We start from the raw sequence: 22,615 nt of genomic DNA on the forward strand, positions 1-22,615 counted from the left end.
GCATCCTCATGCCTTCGCGCTTCGACGTTTGATCGAAATGCGAACGAAACGGTGAAATGAGCTAATGTAATCAATGCCGAGACGACGGCACCTAAATTTGATAAGTGTACATCAAACTTTGATTCGATGGGTGGGGTGGGCTTACCTTTTTTTTGGACTTCATCGACTCCAGCTGTCGCTCGGTGTGTTCGCCTATCGAGCGGCTGCCCCACAGTTCGCGACCCATCAGCGAGTAGCAGACAATCATGATCAGCATCGGGATGCCGTAAGTCAGCACGAGAAACACCAGGTTGTAGCTGGAAGGGAAGATGAGATGTTGGATCAATTAAAGACTGTATTTTTCCCCACGCATGTGCATTTTTATTGCCCCTAAACGATGGAAAAGTTTCTCGGAGAATATCGCCAAATCAAATCATCGTGATGATTAACCGAACACGGAGAAGTTTTTTGCCTGCTCGGGGCCATAAACTTGATATCAATTACGGCACGCACGTATCGAAACGCATTATATACGATGGAAGTTATTAACAACCCCTGTGCGAAATTAGCTGAAATAACGTTTAATGGCCTCCGACTCCCGACCCTCGTGCGACTTGAATATGTGGGGAACATTTTGTTGGCAGAAAATCGTAAGAAAATCTAGATATCGTTTTACCAGACGCACTTCAAACCAAAAGCTCTCTATAAATAAAACAAATAGGTTTAACATAAAAACGAGTCCAGATTTACATAGTCTGGAACCAAATATATACCTCTCTTGAAAAACAACATCATTAACCATTCTGTGGCACTCTAATTAAGGGCTAATCCTAGTTAATCCATCCAGCAGCCATCTTCGAATCATATCGTTAATTGTTCCACACTGCAAAATTCAAAACATTACTCTGAGCTGATCCAAATCATCCGCCTCAGAGTATGATTAATTAGATTCGTTTCAAGGCATCAACTGCAGCAGTTGAATTGCACTGATAACAGAATCTGGTCTGAGCTTTCAGACACAACTGTATTTAGGAGAACCAGCCGTCCGTGCGGATTGTGAACGGGAGAGCTCTAGAAGATTATAATTTTCCATTAGTCGATTCCCATCGTCATTGTCATCCTTCATTGTTGGGTTGAGGATGGCCGCACACACATAAATACGATTGTCCATACAGCTGACCCGTCACGGACATCTGGACTAATTCCGTTTGTCACTTCTCTCGAAACAAATTCTGGGAACAGACTAAACACTTTCCCATTATAACGAGAAATGAACGGAAAATACAGCGTCGGTGATTTGTAGCATTTGTAGCATCACATTAAAATGAGATACTGTGAACGCTGTAAGAGTTTAGCTGACGAAGCAGTGCTTGAAAAGCATTAAGCCCATATTTCATTAACTTTCCAATCTGTTGCTCAGTTGTGTTCACACGGCCAAGCTCGGTTGAGCATCGTATGCTTAACACTTTAAGGATCGGTAAGAAATATGTACGACAAACGCCTGGGACCGCACGTTTTGACTTGTGTGAAGTTGCATGCTTTGCTTGCAAGTTTTTAAGAGGCTTTAAACTTTGCAGTTCATTCGCAAATTCGGTTCAAACAACCTTCAAAATCGTGCTCATTAGATAGAGAATTGAATTATTCATCTTTCCACATAATTCATTTTTTTCATGATCGTGACAGAAGTGACATGAAGTTACTGAACCGTGAGCATGGGTCAATATAGCAAAATATACAGAATTTTGAAAATAAAAAAAAGTTATTCGATAGAGTAATATTTCACCTATCTTCCAGCCACAATTTGATTAATCGGAAAAAGGGAGGGAGTAAACCGCGAGTAATCGGTTTTCTACCTTACTAACCATAGAGTCAGGAAATTGTTTATATATACAGGTCGGACTCGATTATATATAGTCGACCATTTTTCTTTTGACGTAGAACTACGTCTTTCATTAAGGGTGCCAAATCAGAAAACAGGTCACGTTTTTATGAAATAAAGTTAACGTTAATAACTATTTTTGCCGTGAACTGATTCTGGCGATTTACATACCAAACGAATCGGAAATTCCCTAAGATTTGTTTAATATGCTATACATTACGATCCCACAGTCTGTATATGGTTTAAATTGATGGAAACTGGAAGCATTCTCTTTTCATCATACATTTGTTCTTTTCATTTGTGTGCTTTCCCGAACAGAGCTGTCTATAACGAGCAACTTATCGACAGGCAACGAAGGGGAAATCGTAAGATGGAAAAGGTAAGAACGAAAAGAAGAAGAACGAATGGGAATATATGCCTAGAGTGTAAACAGTGACACCGACTGGACAACACCGTTGCCCGGCGAGCTGGACGGCGAGGGATCGAATTGTTTTTTCAAGGCAATGAGGTGGAGGAGTAATGTGAGGAAAGAGTAGAGTTTTCCTAGGGCCTTTTTGAAGGCTAGGGACGAATGAACTGAAGAAGTTGAAAGTCTCTTTAATTCAACAAGGAAAGGAAGGAAAGGCCAACTTTCAGTATCGTTCTAGATACGAAACAATGAACATTACTTGTTCTTCCTTGTTTTGCGCCATCACATGTTTTCGTTTCGGACTGAGCTGTGGACTCGACCAAATTACTCACTCGCTAATGTCTGGCATGGCAATCATTGCATCAAACTGACGTCATTGCATTAATGTTTTGAGCTACATAATTGTATGGGAAATCATCAAGCTAGGCTATCGTGTATATTTAGTTGCTTCTACCCATCGATATACGGATATTTGTGTGCGTACGTGCGTACCCGTACATAAAAATAGTGAAAAATAGGAGATAGCGGGATGGGAATATTTACGCTAGGGTATTAGTAATGAATCTCTGCTGAGGCAAATATCCAGCCTTTTTCCAAGCAGTTAACATTTTTTGTTTTCTGTCATCATAAAAGCTTCGTTGGTGCCTTTGACATTGCATCAATGCATTGAACTGACGCTATGGTGAAGCAGGTGTTAAGGTTGTGCACCAACAAATTATTTGGGGAATACTAAGTTATTCAAAAAGTTATAATCCCCCCTATTCTACACGATGATTGACGTAAGTTGGCTCAAGTCACGGTGTTTCCGAAGGCGAATGGGGTGACTATAGTTTGTCACTAGGTGAGATTTGAAGTCGTGTCCTCATATGTTATTGACTCTAGTATCAAATACGAGCTGAAAAGTAAAGTGGTTTCCAGAATAAAGCGAGAAACTTTGCCATCTCACCTCATTCGCTGCGCAGAATAAAGGGGAATAAGTCATTAATTTATTTGGATTCGCGTGCAGATAGAGTTTGTTTCGCTTATTTAGTCACCAAGAAAGTAAATGTCGTTCTGAAATTTTGTATGTGATTTGGTTTCGCTTGCCAGTAGCAAAACTTTCTCCACTAATGATGACAGCTGCGCTTATCTCGAGCATGTATTGTTCTGCGAGCACAAGAATGAATCATCAAACAACTATCGTCAAATGATTCTACAACTAAAAAAATATTTCAGGACGACCACACTGGTAGAATGGTTATCACAAAATTTTCGTAGCATTATAAAATAATATCCGCAGTTATAAACAATCGATTTGAATTAAACTACATCGTAGTTCTACGTCAACAATGCGGTCGTGTCTTGAACACAACCTCCTATATATTTTTTTTCAACAATTATCGTTATTTTCAAATCCTATACATAATCGAATCTCAAGCAAACGATTTTTTATTAATGTATGAATGTCAAACATTAATGGAAAAAAAGCATTTTTCTGATTCGATTATGTATTGGATTCGAAAATTAACGTTGAAAGTGAAATTGCGATTATATATAATCGAGTTCAACCTGTAGTTATAAAAATATAGTTAAGAATTCGGCTCCTTAAAACTTATGTAACTGAGCCTGTAAAGATAAACGAATTGATAAAAAATAAGTTGTATGGGAGAAATAAATTAATTTAAAGAAAATAGAAATAAGTTATTTGAATGTACTCAAAACACATTTTCGAGATAGTTAATTCGTTAGTTAAAAATATTCGATAAAGAATATTTTTCTTTATCTTTAGCCAAATTTTCATTTGTCCGAAAAGGGTGTGAGTTATTGGCCAAAACGTTCACGAGTTGTGCGGGGGAAAGGCTCTGGCTGGATAAGAAAGTAAAAAGTAAAAAAGAAGTAAAAATTTCTATTGTATGGTAATGTTGACTATTTTTCGAATCCCTATCCATAGGATCTATGGTGCAAAATGTACCTTCCAATTTTGAGCACGCCTTTCTCAATGGCTTTGAGATAAAAAATTGAAAAAAAATACTGAAAGTGCATCTTACTATCATATACGGAGAAATATAATCAAAAAATAAATTCCTAAAAAATTTAAGTACTAAAAAAAAGCTTGAAATATTGAATTTTTTTTAGTATTTAGAGATTCAGGACTACTATAATTCGTATTTAAATGTGTTCCTACGCCTTTTATAGATATGTGTGATTTTTTCAGATAATAATAAGATAATTCTCCTATATTGCTCACTATAAGAGCTATAGTGAAAAAATGAGTTTTTCTTTTTTTCGCCATTCCCAATAGGCTTGGAAATGAAAGTTTGAGAAAATACTCAAAGTACATCTACTATGGTAAGTGCACCCGTGGCCGAGTGGTTAGCGTCTCACATTATCATGCCGGGTGTTCGGGTTCGATTCCCGTTCTGGTCGGGGGATTTTTCGTCAGAGAAATTTCCTTCGACTTGCACTGTGGTCACGCGTATTCTAGAGCTTGCCCCTCGGAATACATTCAAGGCGTGTTATTTGGCTTAAGAAATCTCAACTAAGTATTAATAAATGACGCTAGTTAATACATACGTTGAGACGGCAAAAGTTCCACAGGGAACGTTAACGCCATTCAAGAAGAAGAACATCTACTATGGTGTACCGCGACAAATTATAACAAAATTCTATCCCCTGCGTGAAAAAAATCCTGGGTGTATAGAATTTATTTGAGTTTTCAAAACTGTTCTTCGATGATTATTTATTGAACTATTTATTATTTTATTATCAAATGCGAATTCGAAATTTTTCGTTCATACCAGAACATCTCAGTACTAAATGGTCCACAACAACGTTATAGAAATCAAATGAAAGATAGTTGATAACGTTAATTGGATTTGCTATCTTTGAAAAAACAGAAAGGAATCGATTTCTCATTTCTTCTCGATATTTTTATCCACTACATCACATACATCGAAATACAAATTTCTCTGTAAAATATTCCGTGTAAATCCATGTAAATTATGCTTTTAATAGATTTATATCCCATCTTCATGCGTTGATATTTCACGATTTTAAAGCATTTCAAAAATTGCCTAAAAATTTCGACTTCGCACTCTTTCCTTCATTTTTTTTCGAGTGTGAAAAAGTTCTATTTCCATTTTCGATAAATTTATTAATTTCCCTCCTACAACTTGTATACATTTTGGCCCATACCTTTTCTCATACTTTTTTCCAGTCAACGAAAATTTGGCTGAGGATGGATAAAAGTATTCTCTATCCAATGAGTATTATCTCAAAAATATGGTCCTTTCAAATAACTTTTTTTCAATTTTCTTTGAATTAATTTATTTCCCCCATACAAGTTGTATAGGTTTTGGGCTATAACTTTTTTTAGACCCTTTTCCAACCAATGAAAATTTTGTTAAAGATAGATAAAAATATTCTATATAGAATAAGTACTATCTCGAATATGTGTTTTGGATTCTTTCAAATAACTTTTTGCAATTTTCTTTAACATAATTAATTTCTTCCATACAACTTGGCTTATAACTTTTCTTATACCCTGTTTCGATTAGTAAAATTGTAGCTGGAAGATAGGTAAAATAACTTCGATAACTCTATTCGAACAACTTTTTTTGATTTTCAAAATTCTGTATATTTTCCTATATTGACCCATGCTCACGTTTAAGTCTATAACTTTTCTCTGTCACGATCAAGAAAAAAATGTACTAAAGGGTGTGTCACATCAAATTGCATCACGGAAAAAACGCTGTAGAAATTTAATTTTTAGGAATTATATATTCAGCTTTCGCTTATAATCAGATAAGAGTGTATAGATCACGTTAGCCATGCTTCACAGTCAATTTTTCGTAAATTTGGAAAAATGTCGTCGAACGAAAAAGAGCGTCGTGAATTAATCCTGTGCACTCATTTCGAGAATCCGGAGTTGTCACATCGGGACATCGGTAAGATGCTGGGAATCGTCCAATCCACGGTCAGCAGAGTACTAAAACGATACTTCGAGAACCTAACCATCGACCGGAAGGTGACGAACGGCAAAAATGGATGCTCCGTCAGTGAAAAAGATCACACGCGCGTAGTTAAGCAGTTTAGTCTTGATCCGAGAAGTTCGGTCCGGGATGTCGCCAATAAGCTGAATTTGTCAAGTTCATTCGTCCAGCGGACCAAGCAGCGGGAGGGCTTGCGTACATACAAGGTTCATAAGGCTCCTAACCGCGACGAAAGGCAAAACATGGTGGAGAAGACGCGAGCCCGGAAGCTGTACACCGTAATGCTGACGAAGCCGCATTGCCTGGTAATGGACGACGAAACCTACGTCAAAGCGGACTTTCGTCAGCTGCCGGGCCTGTTGTTCTTCTCCGCAGAGGACAAATTCAGCGTTCCGGAGGAGATTCGCAAGTAGATACTATCCAAGTTTGCCAAAAAGTACATGGTGTGGCAAGCGATCTGCTCTTGCGGAAAGCGGAGCGCCCCCTTCGTGATGACCGGCATGCTAAACGGGCAGATTTACCTTAAGGAGTGCCTACAGAAGCGCTTACCACCACTATTGAAGCAGCACGAGGGCCCGACCATCTTCTGGCCGGATCTCGCTTCGTGCCACTATTCAAAGGACGTGTTGGAGTGGTACGAAGCCAACGGGGTCACCTTCGTGCCAAAGGAAATGAACCCGCCCAACGCGCCGGAGCTTCGCCCAATAGAGAAATATTGGGCGATTATGAAGCAGGCCCTCCGGAAGAACCCAAAAGTTGTCAAATCGGAGGCGGACTTCAAGAGAAAATGGATTTCTGTTCAAAAAAAAACTACAACCTGACGTTGTACAGAACCTTATGGACGGGGTAAAGAGAAAGGTGCGAGCATACGGGCTTGGGCTCGAAATATGAATAAAAAGAAAATGCCAAAAGTTGTTAAATAGTTTTTATTTTACTGTCTAAAATTTTCAAAAGGATCGGTCTACTGGGCGAATTTCTACAGCGTTTTTTCCGTGATGCAATTTGATGTGACACACCCTTTATGTGGAAAGACGAATGATTCCATTCTCTATCTAATGAGCATGATGTTGAAAGTTGTTACTTGATAAACAATCAATTTATTTCAATTGAAATAATTCATTATTCATTAAATCCAGCAAGACGTTGAACAGAAACTTGCACGCAACAAAAACTTTCATCCACTAATTTCACACAAGTCCGTAAAGAAGGAACGCGAAAACGACAAATCTCGTGAGCGGCCCGCAAAGTGTTAACACGTTCGACGCCCAGATATGGCTGACACTTTTCTCATTCAAAATTGAATTGGATTTTCAAACTGAATTTTATCGAATTGGCTCCTGAATATAAATTTAGTGTATGTAGAAAAATCGTAAAATCAAAACCAAAATCATATAATGTTTCTTTTATACTTTTTATTGAGGAAAAAAATCGCTATGTATAAGCTATGTATAATGTATAAGATGTATACAAAGTTTGACTTTCATTGATTAATTTATTTAATAAAGAAATGTGAATGCGTGTTATAAATTATTCAACTTTTGCCGATAGCAAACACTTATCAGTATCAAAGAAGATTAGATGACCTGTAAGACACTCTATTGTTCCCTAATTTTCGATAAGAACTTGGTTCAAAAGGTTAAACGTTGATAGAGATTTTTTTAGAAAGGTTTTTTAAAGTTCAGTTGAGGAATGCATTGTAAGATGATGGCTTACCTTATTCAGTCAAATTAAATAAATTCAAAAAAAGCGGCCGATCGATTAGAGACGGTTTTATGAACAGAAATGGGTCACCATTTCGGATTTCTGAACAGTTACAAAACTCAGTTCAAAGCCAATTATCTTCAAAGACCTACGTCAAGTTTTCGTCCGTACCACTACACATAGACCCATCTATTTTTTTTTTGTTCTGGTATTTTTACCACTCAGCATAAACAGCGCTCGTGTCGTGTTTCCCAGCTGATTAACTCAACTCTAAATTGTTTCTCAATTTGGATATTAAAGTTCTGCCCTATATTCCTTGTAACTTCATTCCTCTCATCCCTCGACTGTAGCACTGAATCTGAATCAATGAAGCTCGATTACGGGTTTAAAAATTCATGGTGGGACTGTTCTGCCTAGAATATCAACATGAAACAATTGAACTTGATGTTGTTTTTGGATATACTAGGAACAAACGATTTTTTTTGTGTTTTTCCGAAAGATTATGCATAGAAACATCGTTTTATGAAGAAATGAGTGATCTGCAACACCTTTCACAGAATATAAATCTCATTGTTATTAGGCATTCGCTAACAAGATGTACACGTGTTCTGTTAAACTTTCATGAATAGAATATCAACATGGGACAATTGAGCTTGATGTTGTTTTTTTCTAAAAGTTGGAAATAAACTATATGTTTTTTTGTGTTTTTCCGTAAGATTATGCATAAAAACAACGTTTTATGAAGAAAAGTGAAAATCGTCAAAAAGTAACATGGGACAACTATGCGTAGAACGGCAGTAAGGGGGTTGAAAAAATGTGCCACAGTGTACACGACCTTCTGGCTATCTAAACAAAAAAAACAAACAGTAAAGATGTCGGATGGAAAAAAAATCTCATCACCCAACTGATACGATTTTCGAAATTCTAATCAACGAACCGAGCGATTTCACATAGTATTGAAATTTCAAAAATTCCAAATAAAAAATTTAAAACCCCATATCTCCATTTTTGTGAGTTCGCCACGGCACCACTGTACATAAAATTTTGTTAAATTGGAAGGGTTTTCCGATAAAAACATATCGAAGGCAAGTGTTTTGAGATGTAAAAGTTTTCAATATTAAATTCAATTTTTGATTAAGAGTTTTTAACAATGCATTTAATATGTCATTTTTCTTGAATCGTAAATTAATTTTCCAACAACTTTGTCAAACATCATATTTTGATCAGACATCTGGACTTTGAGTTACGATTTTTCGAGAGAAGATTACGATTTGGTCATATGATAATGATATTGTAATTTTAGGTACCGGTAACATTATATTTTCAGATTTTCACTGAGACCGATTCTAATTAACTACCTTTGAGCCTATACACCTGTCGCCTGCAACGATTACCTGATCTGATTAAAATTTTAAATTCAACAAATCTTACCTTCAGTTCAAGAAATCGCAATTGAAATTTTCGCTGAACGATATATTGGAAAAAAAATTCCTTTACCCTACTGTTAAAAAAACTGTTTCGTAGTACGGTTTATCCGTAAACTCGACTGGAAATGAATATTTAATAAGCGGTGATCATATAAACTATTTTTAACGCACTTAGAAATTAGTTTCTTAACTGTTCAATCCAATTACCCTTCCAGATATTAGGCGAACCGGTAAGTTTCTTCGATTTTACAACAGATGGCGTAACTTGATTATTACTCCAGTGAATCAAATTTCCAGACATTCATTGGAAAGCTACTGTCATTGTACTTTTTTTTCAATATATATTTACGTTAACATTCACGGGTTAATGGAAAAAAAAACATTTATTTCACTTCTTAATCACTACAAGGTTGTATACATAATGCCTGAGCTACTCGAAGGTGATTGCTTAAATAAACTAAATCTGCTGATGAGACATTTCGGATTCGATGGTGGTGTCTATGGACTTTGATCGGGTGGCGTGGTTCATGATTGTTGATGATGGTGCGTTTCCTATTGTGAGCAGAATGCTGACTTATGCGTTCTGCGTTGGTATTGATATCACGTGGCTTGGTCCATCACGTAATTATATGTCAAAAAGTTCAAGCGTAAACAACATAGTTTTTTGCCACTTCGAATATGTCGGATTTCGTACCAACGAGAGTGTTTTTGCGGGGAGTGTTACTTTATTACTTCAATATGAAGAAAAAAGCTGCGGAAAGTCATCGCATTTGGTGGAAGTTTATGGTGACCATGCTCCAACTGAGCGAACGTGTCAGACCTGGTTTGCACGGTTTGAAAGTGGTAATTTTGACTTGCAAGACGAAGAACGTTCCGGATCGCCAAACAATTTTGAAGATGAAGAATTGGAGGATTTACTCGATCAAGATCCATCACAAATGCAACAAGAACTTGCAGAAACACTTGGAGTAGCTAAGCAAACTATATTCGATCGTTTAAAAGCAATGGAAATAATCCGAAAGATAGGACATTGGGTGCCGTATAAATTGAAGCAACGAGACGTCAAACGCCGTTTTATTCACATGCGAGCAACTGCTCCAACGGCATAAAAGAAAGAGTTTTTTTTGCATCGAATCGTTACTGGCGATGAAAAGTGGGTCCATTACGACAATCCTGAACGTCGAGCAACGTATGGATACCCTGGCCATGTATCAACATCCACGCCCGCGCGGAATATTCACGGCCAGAAGGTTATGCCGTCTATTTGGTGGGAACAGCTGGGTGTGGTGTACTATGAGCTGCTAAACCCTAATGAAACCATTACGGGGGACCTCTACAGACGACAATTGATGCGTTTGAGCCGTGCACTGAAAAAAAACGGCCACAATACGTGCAAAGACACGATAAAGTTATTTTGCAGCACGACAATGCTCGGCCGCATGTCGCGAAACCGGCCAAAACATACTTGGAAACGCTGAAATGGGATGTCCCATCCCACTCGCCGTATTCTCAAGACATGGTTCCGTCCGATTACTATCTTTTTCGATCGATGCAACATGGCCTGGTTGACCAGCACTTTTTGATGCCAATTTTGATGAAGTCAAAAATTGGATATTATTAAATTTGTAACCATTTTTGCAGAATAGAGCATTAAATTTTGAAAAAAAAAACGAAGAAAATTATCGGTACTCCCATTATAATGATGCAGTTATTAGATTAAGTAGCTGTTAAAAATATTACTGTATAGTTCATAATGAATTCATGTTTATACCGCCGTACTTACAATTAAACTGTAGGAACTATAGGAATCTAATATTTCCAGTTTAATTCACTTCTTTTAAATTAACAATTTCTAGATAATAATAAACACTGGAACTCTTTATTAGCTGTTGAGTTAGCGTTAGCACATGGTGAGAAGTTTTACCTTCAGCTTATCAGCTTATTCACGGAATTTTCTATAGTCTACTAGGTTTTATACGGTTGAAACAGGCTATTTTTCTTCTACTTTAAATTTACATCCTTCTACCAAAACTCGTCATTATAATATAAAACTATTTTCAGACACAGTTCTTGTTCAAGATTTTTCAATCACTTGCAAACAATATCTTCCTCCTTCCAGAGAATGGAAAGGTGTCAAATCATAGAAAGATTTCTTGTACTCTAAAATCTCCACATTCCAATTTTGGTTCCATTTGCTCTACTAATTCTCGAGTTATGCAAAAATTGGTGTTTTATTTGTGTGGTAGCCACCCTCTTAGAGAGGCCGGAGGAGTGTCGAATCACCACAGAAGTATTTCTTGCCCCCTAAAACTTCCATATGTCAAATTTGGTTTCATTTGTTTGATTAGCTCTCGAGTGATGCAGAAATGTTTGTTTCATTTGAAAGAACACAAGGACAGTGGTTTAATTTCAAAATTCAATTCCTGATAATTAACAATAAACATCATTTGACAGGTAGGATAAACATGAGCCTGGTGGTAAGAGAAATTCACAATAAACGATCTCTGGGGGGAATCTTTTGTTCAGCGTACAGATACGTTAATTGCTCTTGAAAGTGAAGACGGAGTGTTCGTGTCATCAAACAATTTCATTTCAAGTATGGAAAACCATGAGAAACCTTCCAAGCGAACAATCAGAACGGGCACCATTGCGCAACGTTTGAGCACCATCGAGCAGGTTGAAAAGTATGGACGGAAGGGATCTGAAGCTGCAAATAATTTCAGTATTACACAAGGTACGGTACCAACACTATTCAAACTAAAGTAAAAATGGAATCGGAATGGAAAATTGAATCTAGACCAAAAGCATATAAGGTTAATCGGAATCGAAAAACTGGAGCGGTCAATGGATTTTTGTCTTATCAAGCCAGAGAGAATAATTTACCTCTCTCAGGTTCTATTCTTCGGGATATGACTTGCGAATTTGTCCAGAAACTGAAACTTCCCAACTTTAAAGCACTACCGTTGCTGATCAATAGAAAGAGTAAAACCCCACGATGTTTCAATAAGAAGAAGTCATTACCAGTAATATACGAGAGCAACACCAAGGTCTGGATGGCCTTAATGCTTTTTGAGGAATGGATCATGCAATTTGACGAAAAAATTTCCAATGGAAATAGAAAGGTATTATTTCTGGAATTATGTGTTATGGTAATGTATCATACTTATATCTATATCTTCTCAAATGTGGTCATGTTCGTTGATAACTATACAGTGCACCCAAAATCTCTTTGACCAAAGCTCAAATCGATAAGTTTACAATTTTTCCACAAATCTTTACTTCCGTAGCCCAGCAGCTGAACTTCGACATAATCAAGAACCTGAATCAGTACTTTCGCCATCTTCGATTAATGAGTTCGATTAGTTAAACGAAGATTGCTAGAAATGGAGGATATTTGTCCTTTTCAACCTTCATGTTGTTCAGCATTCTTACTGCATTTTAATGCATTCTAGGACCCTTCAGATATACCGGTATTGGATGAAATTGAAATACTTTCACCCTCTAGAATCAATGTTAAATCTGAGACTATTTAAAATTGCTTCAGGAAGCCGAATTTTCCTTCAATGATGATGGTAATATTCCGCTGGCATGATCAATGCGTCGTGAGCTTGCTGATGTCGACAGTACAATACCGTTCGATTGCTCAATGTCTTTTAATGATTAGTGCAAAAAGGACTAAAACGTGATTTGCTGTGATCTGATGCCAGATACCGATATACTGGAAAGTGTTGAAAAAGATGAGAAAAACGCTGAAGATAGTAGTTCTATTGAGATGGAGAATATTCAGGAAGGTTCAGATGATTATATCGAAATTACATCTTCGAACGTTAAATCAAACCTGAAGAATATGTCCGGAATATTGAAATCAACTGAAAATGTGCCTGTGAAACTATTCGAACATTTCTTTGTGATTGAACAGTTCCTGCGTGATCATTACAATTTAGTTTGAATAACATACTTAATCAATATTTTCTTTGTTAACCTGGTTCCTCATTCAGGTCGGACTCGATTATATATGATTCTATTATGTAAAATTTGGGACTCGATTATATACAGTTTGAAAAAAAGTTTTTAACTAACTAATTTTTTTTTCAATCATTCTCGAATCAGCACCCTTTTCAGAACCAAAAAATCACTATCGGCCCGCCGGTAATAGCTATAAATAGCCAAAATGAAATCAGAAATCGCAAGGAAACCTAGCTTATGTCGTTACGATTCGCTCTTGGGTTTTCATTATTAACGGTTAGACTGCCCGTTCCTAAAACACAGAATAATGTGCTAATAAGCAGTCCAATTTAATCACGTTTGGGCATCAGTCCACTCATAATATTTTCACAAGTTGACATTAGCACGAATCGTATATTATTGTAATCGTACTTGAGCTTCCCCACTGCGGGAACGAAACAGTTAAACAGCCGAAAGGAAAATAGTTGTGTTTCGGATACAACCCTCTTGTAACTTTTTTCGTATCAAATATGTATTCTATGCAGTCTTCAGAATGCAACGCGGTGCTGACGTTTTTTGCACTCAGTTTAGCTCAGTTTTTTAATTAATAATTTCAAGAAAAAAAAATTAACCTTTCAACATTAAAGTGAAATTTAAGTGGCTTTTATAAGTACAGTGGGTTAAAAATCGCGATATTTGAAGATGTTGATTGAATTCTCACCAGGAATTGTTTAAATCGATATTGCAGCGAAATTAAGAGAGATAGAAGTTGGGCGACAAGGAACAAATTCTAGAGGGGTTAGAGAGCTTTAATTTAATTGATAGAAACAAGTTTGATATGAATTTTTAGGATAAAATTAATAATTACAAATTAAAAAAAATCATTTAAATTTTCCATTTCCAAAATGTTATTTTAATCAACTAATTTAGATGTTCCACTATAGCCTATACTAAATTTTCTCATCTCTCAAATGAAAGCAACGGAATTGGATTACGTAGCGTACTTTTCAATGCAGAGTCAGTTTGAGCCAACAGAGTCCGAAACAAAGAAAAAGTTCTATAACTCTGTCATCGTTAAAATTCGAATATATGTCTAGAAGGATTTTTTTTCGTGAAATGTAACCGTCTATCACCTCCTGAGAGATTATGGAAAAAAATATTTTTTTTATATGAGAAAGGTGTTTTTCACTTTAAGGGAATGAATCAAAAATTCAAATTCATACCATAATTGGGACGCTTACCCTAATATATGACAATTTATGACATAAAAAATATATGAAAAAATGTTCTGTATCTCGATACCTCCCTAACTCGATGATCCCTTTGGATATCGAGTTAGGGAGAGTTGATTGTATTTCTCTCTTGAGCGATAAATTTGAACGATTTGTATATTACTTTACCTGTTTATCCGGATGGTGGGAATATGCCCGTTTTACACGCATCAGAAAAAAAAGTTCTACTTTCCGCTCTGTTTTTATTTCCCTGAAAAACATTGGAAAAAAAACTTCTAAATAGTGCAACATTTGGCGGATGAATTCTGAAAACAGCATATTGAACTGTCCGTATTTCCTCCAGTTCCTCTATAAGTTTAAGTGTAACACTATCTAATAGCAGTTTTGCTGGAAATCGTGTCAAAGTTGTTTGAATTATTTGAATCTTCATTTAAAAGTCAATCACCAAAAACCTTTTTTCGGCATCTATGTTGTTGTAGTGTTGGTCCAATTGAAATTCGCATTCACGCATCTTTTCGCCATTATTGGTCGATTGTACCACTGGTGAACAAATAATGATACCCAACAATCAAACTAAGCTATCCTTTTCAAGGCCACCAAATCATTATCAGAGAGTATAATGATGAAATTTTTCAAACATATCCACAGTCAATATGCATCAAATAACCTAACGAAATCCTAGGAGAACTATGCGGTTGTGTCTCGGATACAACCGTCTAGTAACTTTTTTCGTTTCGTAAATATGTAGTCTATGCAGTCTTCAGAATGCAACGGGATGCTGACGTTTGTTTGTACTCAGTTGAGCTCACACTACTTGCATATACATGCGCTCTGACGAATGAGCACGCTCCGAAACACAGATCAAATGTTTTGTTGTCAGCACCGTTTTTACACAGTGTTTTGGGCCGTATTCCTATAGGGGAGGTGGGGGTAAAACGGACATGTTAAGAAGAACTTCAATTATATCTTTGGAAACTCATGTTTCCCAAAACATTGATGCAGTTTCTTGCAATTCAATATACTGTCTCTCTACCTAATGGGTCAAATATTTTACAAAGAAGTGTTTTTCAATGTTTTTACTGACATTTACGGACATATGTCCATTGAATGATGCTTTTCGTGCTTTTCAGCAGTATAAACGGACAGACCCTCAACTATTTTGCTTTTGGTTCCTGCCAGCTTCTGAATAGTCCACATTTGGCTATTTGATTTCCATTTATAGACGCAGGGCATTACTTAGGAACAGATTAAACAGACATTTCACAGTCTATCTCACTCCCACTGGCAACTGTCCGTTTTACCCCACCGGTAGAATATTTTTCAATAATTTAAATTTTCCACTCATAAATGAATTCACTTTTCCGTACATACCTAATATCGCTTCTCTGAAAACTCACAAACCGAAATGTAACTATCAGCGAATTGAATTTTGATATTAAACCACTCAAAATGCTTAATATCGAAGCAGCTAAAATTACATCCACACGCGGAATCATTCATGGTTTTCGATTTGTGTTTCTCTCTTCCACTTTTGATCAGTATCCATTGCCATAGGATGGCTTAAATATTATAGAATAACATGTAGAAGGTATTCTCATTAACAGAAATTCAAAATTCAAAATGTAACTATACAAACTACCACCTGTCCATATTACCCCCACTGTCCGTATTACCCGCGGTTCCCCTACCTGTTTTACACCGCGCTTGTATCTAGTTTGCTTTCTCAAGCGTATACGGTTGGTACGGAGGCGCGCTGTTGTTTTTATGCTTTGCTCAAAACGAGCGAAACCAAAACGGGCGCTAGAATTGTATGTGCATCACACAAGTGAGAAGCGATGTTAAGTGTCCAAACTCTGCGCTGTGTTCATTCGGCGCTCTCGTGTTTAATTATTTCGCACACTTTAGGGGCTGTCCACATACCGCGTGGACAGAAAAAGCACGATTCCAGACACCCCCCTTCCCCACCGTGGACAAGCGTGGACATTCTCTATACCCCTCCCCCTGTTGTCCACGTGGACATTTCTCCATTTTTTTGAAAACAAATCGGGGAAGTAATAGAATTGCATGTAAATTCCATTTGTAGTTCGTTTCTATTTTCTATGCTATGTGTTTACATTGATAAAAAAAAATTATTAACAGTTTATCAATAGTAGCGGTTTGTACTCATTCTCAGTTGTACAGAAACCCCAATCTTTAAGAATTATTTTTTCCGTCCTTCCGTTTTTCGAAAAATGACAAAAAATCGGAAAACCGTCAAACAAAAACATTGGCTAAATCCTACATTTATTCCTGTTGGAGGTTCAGTCCAATGTTTTTGTGTGATGTGTGATTTTTTATCAAAGAAAAATTAACATATTTTTGAAATTAATAACGTTTTTTTTTTTGTTAGTTTATGTATTGTTGTGCACTTTCCTCATACAGTTGCTTTATACCGAATTTATACCCCGATAAAATCATACAAAATTCAATGAAATTGATAGTAGGTAGTGGCTAATAGACTAAACTATCATTTGATGGCAAAACCTTACCATATGGTTGCTTTCCAAAGCCATGAGATATTATCAAAGTGCTGTTCAATTTTTCGAAAACTTGACCTAAAATTAGTTAATGATTTCTGTAGATGGATAAAACATAGTTCTCATGATAAAATATTTTTATTTCGTTTTTGTACCCCATTTTTAGTCTATTAACGCGTGATTAGCGATTTTCGTTATTCGCGATGAGCTTGCCAAACTATTTTTAATATAAAAGAAGAATTTAATTTTTGATTCATCCCCTTAATCCCCTTAATCCCCTTGCTTACATGAAAAAAATAGATTTATCCAAAATCCCTCAGATAGTTTCTTTGATAAACGATCATATTTGATGAAAAATATCCTTCTACGCATATGTTCGAATTTCAGCAATGACAGAGTTGTATAACTATTTTTTCTATTTCGGACTCAGTTACCTCAAACTGGCTCTACATTAAAAACTGCGCTACGAAAAGCGATTCTGTTGCTTCCATTTGAAAGATGAGAAAATTGCGTACAGAATATTGAAATGAAACATCTAAATTAATGGATTTTAGAAGTGAAAACTTAAAAGTTACTAATTTTTAATGTGTTATTATTGATTTTATCCTAAAAATTGATATTAACCCTTTAGTACTCATGTTTTTTTATTTATCTGAAAAAACCATATTCCACTTTTATCTCGAATTTCCGACTTTCAACATAAAATACTCCTAGCAGAAAGCTGACAGCATAAAACCAATGTGTATATGTGATAGATGAAAATATTCTAAAGACGTTCTAGTGGGGTTGAACATTGAAAATAATGTCTGAATAATTCTAAAAGAGAATCCTTGAAGCCCGTATAAAGGCGGACTTGCGCTGTAGAGGGTTAAACTTGATTGTTCCTATCAATTGAATTAAAGCTCTCTAACCGCTCTACAATTTGTTTGGGTGTTAAAACTTCTATCTTTCTTAATTTCGCTGCAATATCGATATGAACAATTCCTGGTGAAAATTCAAGTAAAATCTTCAAAAATCACGATTTTTACCCCCAGTACATATAACAGCCACTTAAATTTCACCTTAACGTTGAAAGGTTACGTTTTTATTTGAAACAAGTCATATTTGAAATGTAAAAAAAATATTTTTTTTCTGACTTTATATAATAGAGTAATCGAATCACATATAATCGAGTCTGTATATAATCGAGTCCGACCAAAAGAACCAATAGAAGCGCATTCCAGAACGAATAAGAGCATTGCTGCTAAGAACACTTCTCGAGAGATACAGTTCGTGCATCTATAAAAGAGTTTGTTGTTTGTATTCCATTTTCGCCTTGGAAGTTTTCAAAAAATAAAATCTAAACGGTTTTTATATCAAGAGCGGATGTTGAACCAAAAACCCAATGTAGGAAAACAATGTCGTGTGTTTCTAATATTACAACATTCTAACATGCTTTGAACCCGGGGGTCTTCGTAGCTACTTGGTTACGCGTTTGCTTACCAAGCGATCGATCGTGAGTTTCAAACTCAAGGCCCTCAAATGACCATCTTTGTGTTGCTATAGAATAACTAAATACGTCCACGCAACCATCATCAGCGATGGAAATCGATCCACAGTGGAACAAAGATCGATTCATCCATACAACTGCTCTGCTCTGCAAGAAACATCGGGCTGCTGTTTAACCCAACAATCAATCAATGATCAATATCAACTGTCTCCGCTGTCCGGTCTGCTTAACTAAATGGCTATTACTGTGTAATTTACCATAATGTAATGGAACAGTAAACTCACGCCTAAATGGCTACTACTAACTACTGTGTAATTTACAATTTATAGAAACATAAACATATGTACATGTACACGATTAAAAAAAAACCCGGCTGTGTTACAGCTAAAATGCTAATGAGCCTAATAAATAAACAAATGGGATAAAAAAACATGCTTTGAAGGCGTCTTCATCCTGTCATCCTTAACCTCTTAAACCAATGACAATAAATCGATTACTCTCGGTTAATGTGCGTTACTATCAGGATACACAAAAGTTCAATGATATGAAAAATATGGATTTTCGTCCGATAAGCACTATCAGCCAGTTCAATCTTTTTATTGATAAATACCGATAAATTTCTCGGAAATACAGAATAAATTTGATTTACTACTGAAAAAAGATGTGATTTTTTCTCAGCTTATGTATTTAACTTGTCCACGTGGACATTATCTATACCCCCTCCCCCCTCACCGTGGACAAGCGTGGACATTTTCGTAACACCTACCCCCTCTAAAGTTGTCCACGTGGTATGTGGACAGCCCCTTATATCAAAAGAGAATATGTGTCTGTTATGAACTCGCGCTGATAAAAATTAAACTCGAGTGCGGCGCGGCGTATGTTTTCTGAAGACTGATTCTATGTAATAGTCTGCTATGTTTTGTTTGCAAGTGATGTAAGACGTTTGGACGTGATTTTTTTTTGCCTATTACGGATTGATTGATTTAGGAATCTCCAAAATGCTTATCACTCGTGATACAAATATTTATTGAAAACATGACATTTTTCTGAACTGACACTTATCCCGAAGAGGGACGTCTCACTTCAAAAACCCATTGTTTGGACGTAAGAAGACGGATCTTCTTTCACAGAAAGAAACATCTTCAAGACATTCAAGCTACTCTCCTCCGAAGAGGGACGACCCCCACGTGGCGAAATGAATTATGACCTTTAATCAAGACGAAACTGCCGCTGGCTGCTTACCCCGAGAGTCGCCCGCTGTGAAACTTATCACGCAATACGTTTTCCCTAATAAGACCCAAGCTGATATGAGGATATCATATCTATAACGCCTGATTGACTCCGCTCGGGGGAAGCTGAGTGTTCTTGGGTTTCACAACCTGTATGAAAAAAAAACCGATAGACGCTAGCAGTGATATTCCGATACTTATCAACCTGTCATCGGGAGTAGATTTGCGAATAATGGAATACTCATCATGATCCGGATTCTTCCAGGTGTCTCAATCAATAGCCCTCTTCGGCTTATTGCGGTTGGCAATCGATGTTAGCTGAATAAACAATGAGCGAAGGAATCTGCTGAAAGGAATATCTTCGACCATGACGGCTTTAATATTGAATGGAGCTGACAGAATGATAAACGTGTTGAACTTTCCTCGTTGTTTGCCATTTCCGTTCGATTGGCATCTGACGACAGAATGACTGGCGGCTTTCTCTTCCGGGAGGTAGGCAAATTCGATTCGGCCGCTTTAAAAAGGCGTGCGTTTGTTATTCACAAAATGGAAGCAATCGCTGTCGATTACTATCGTAGAAGATGGGATATAAAGATCATCCTTTTCCAAACATCTGTTTTCATTCACATTTCGATTTTATTTTCCCGGCGGCGGATGGTTGATTGTGTTTTCATAGCAAAAAAAAAGCACTTCTATTGCAAAAGCTAGACCCTCATCGGGGATTTGTTCTTGCTGGAATGAATTACCATACACCTGACGCTCGAGATTTCTCTAGGCAATGGAATGTGCCCATGGCATTTCAATGGCGAGTCGACAGAATTAAACATTTTATCAGAAAACGCCTACGGCGCAAACAATCGGAAATGAATGTTTAAAGGAATCCAAGGTTTTACGGATAAGCCGGGTCAATGATCTCAATCTATTCCAGATATGGTCAGACTTAGTTGACTACACCTCTAGCGGGAAGGAAATAATGAAATACCGATCAAAGAAATTTGAGATGTTTACAATGGTGAAAAACAAAAGAAAGCTTAAAGTGTACAACCGTAAAATAATTCAAGAGCATGTGCATGTTTTCAACTTCACCGGCGATATCCCAACAATGGTCCCGTTCAGTCAGTCCTAACATAATTCATTACAGCTCTCAGCCACACTTCCGTTCCTTGTGAGAAGCGAAGCGCAACATCCCCAAACAATGGACGGAAACTTCCGTAAGATGGTGAGTTATGCCAACACACAAAGTTCGTTACTGTACAAGGGAAAAACTATCCTCCCCAGTCGAGCGAAAGTGAAACGCATCCATGAGCTTCAAGTATTGTATGGCCAGCTGGAGCAAGGGCCAAGTGAATTCCAGCAATTGCGAACCAACCCAGGGCAGCATCTTCTCTGTTGATGTTAGGACCTAATAACAACGGCGGGAAAACAGGCGTGAGATATTTGCTCTGTGTTTGCGCTTCCGGTATCGACCGCAAATGCCGGATGATGTATGAAATAAGTTGGGATTGTAATTATCAGTGTTTATTTTTCCCATAGACATTCACGCCCGAGATGCGATGGAATGTAGGATGTAACATTAACGATATGTAACATGTAACATGTGTATATGTATTCAACTTGAATAGATTTTCCAGGGTTTCTCATTTACAATACCGTCTGCTTAATTGCCCATTCATAAAGTTTGCGCCTATGAGATGTTGTTTATTCTTATTTGATCTTGCGAGAACAAGTCATCCTGGCTATTTACACGAAAAATTAAATATTTTGAGAACCGCGCGCGCAAGGAAATATGTTATCCCTCGACACTCCACTTTCAAATACGGCAATTCATTCTTTGTGAGAGGTGTTTCACATTGGAACTCATTACCCAACAATCTTACTCTAATGAATTCGAAGTTTGCATTTAAGAAGAAATGTTTAGAGCACTTTAACCGTTAAATTAGTAGAATTAGTCAAATTGAAATCATAAAAGTTGTATTAGTGACACACTACTCTGTATACAAATCATTGTAGCACTTAAATGACACTAACGTCTCATTAACTTATGTAACGTCTCATTAACTATTATGTAACTTAAATTAAAATTAAATAAATAAAATAAAAATAAATAACATTACACCGAACACAGCTCGTTCACGCAGAACTAGGCAAAGTGATCAGATCATTGTTTTGTTTTCGGTGGAAACGCAAACAACACTATTCCGGCATGGAATACTGACGGCTTTTAAACTTCAGGTTGGAATCATACTCTCCAATGATAAGATATTAACTTAAACTAGCACTTAGAGAAACTAAAGTTGCTCAAAAGAGACTGAAAAACTTTATCCGGAAAATAAATTGGATCAGATGATTATAGCTCACAGTGCCTGACGCGAGAACAAACAAAATGGCTCGCTGTCTGCTGTTAAAGCGTCGGAAGGCGAGACAAAGTTTTGCTTAGTAAAGGCAATGTAAAGTGAACGTGTAATCTTGTTCGCATTCCACCTTTTAGGTCAGAAAAAAGGCAAGTTGCGAACTGAATGAGACAAAAAAATGAATTTGAAAATGTGTGCGAAAGCAGCCTTCAAACAGTGTATGTTGCTTCACACTACGCTAAAAACTATTCATTCAATATTTGGATAAAGATTATTCCTTACACCAGATAACAAAGTGATATGTTCAATAAGATAAATTATACTATAAATAATAGCCCATCTCCCTGTGGCCCGGCTGTCAGCCCTCGAAATGGACCAGATTATTTATTCCATTACATAAATACATTCTCACGCTAGTTTTTTTTCCCATCGTTAGAAATGAAATACATCAGCATGCGTAGCCTCCGAAATAGATTTCGATACACGC

General features: G+C 36.8%; 1 protein-coding gene across 4 annotated transcripts in view; it reads right to left on the reverse strand.

The window, feature by feature from the left end:
* Nucleotides 1–22,615, reverse strand: part of LOC129762769 (tachykinin-like peptides receptor 86C) — a 181,347-nt gene that overhangs the window by 24,769 nt on the left and 133,963 nt on the right. For all 4 annotated transcript variants that reach the window (XR_008740713.1, XM_055761306.1, XM_055761297.1 and 1 more), the window contains exon 7: nt 146–296. Coding sequence is in view for 3 of the 4 variants with exons in the window: in XM_055761306.1 (XP_055617281.1) it covers nt 146–296 (151 nt within the window). In the remaining variant the exon portion in view is untranslated. The remainder of the gene's footprint in view (nt 1–145; nt 297–22,615) is intronic.

Source organism: Toxorhynchites rutilus, chromosome 1 (genome assembly GCF_029784135.1).
Source record: "Toxorhynchites rutilus septentrionalis strain SRP chromosome 1, ASM2978413v1, whole genome shotgun sequence".
Taxonomy (NCBI): Eukaryota; Metazoa; Arthropoda; class Insecta; order Diptera; family Culicidae; genus Toxorhynchites; species Toxorhynchites rutilus.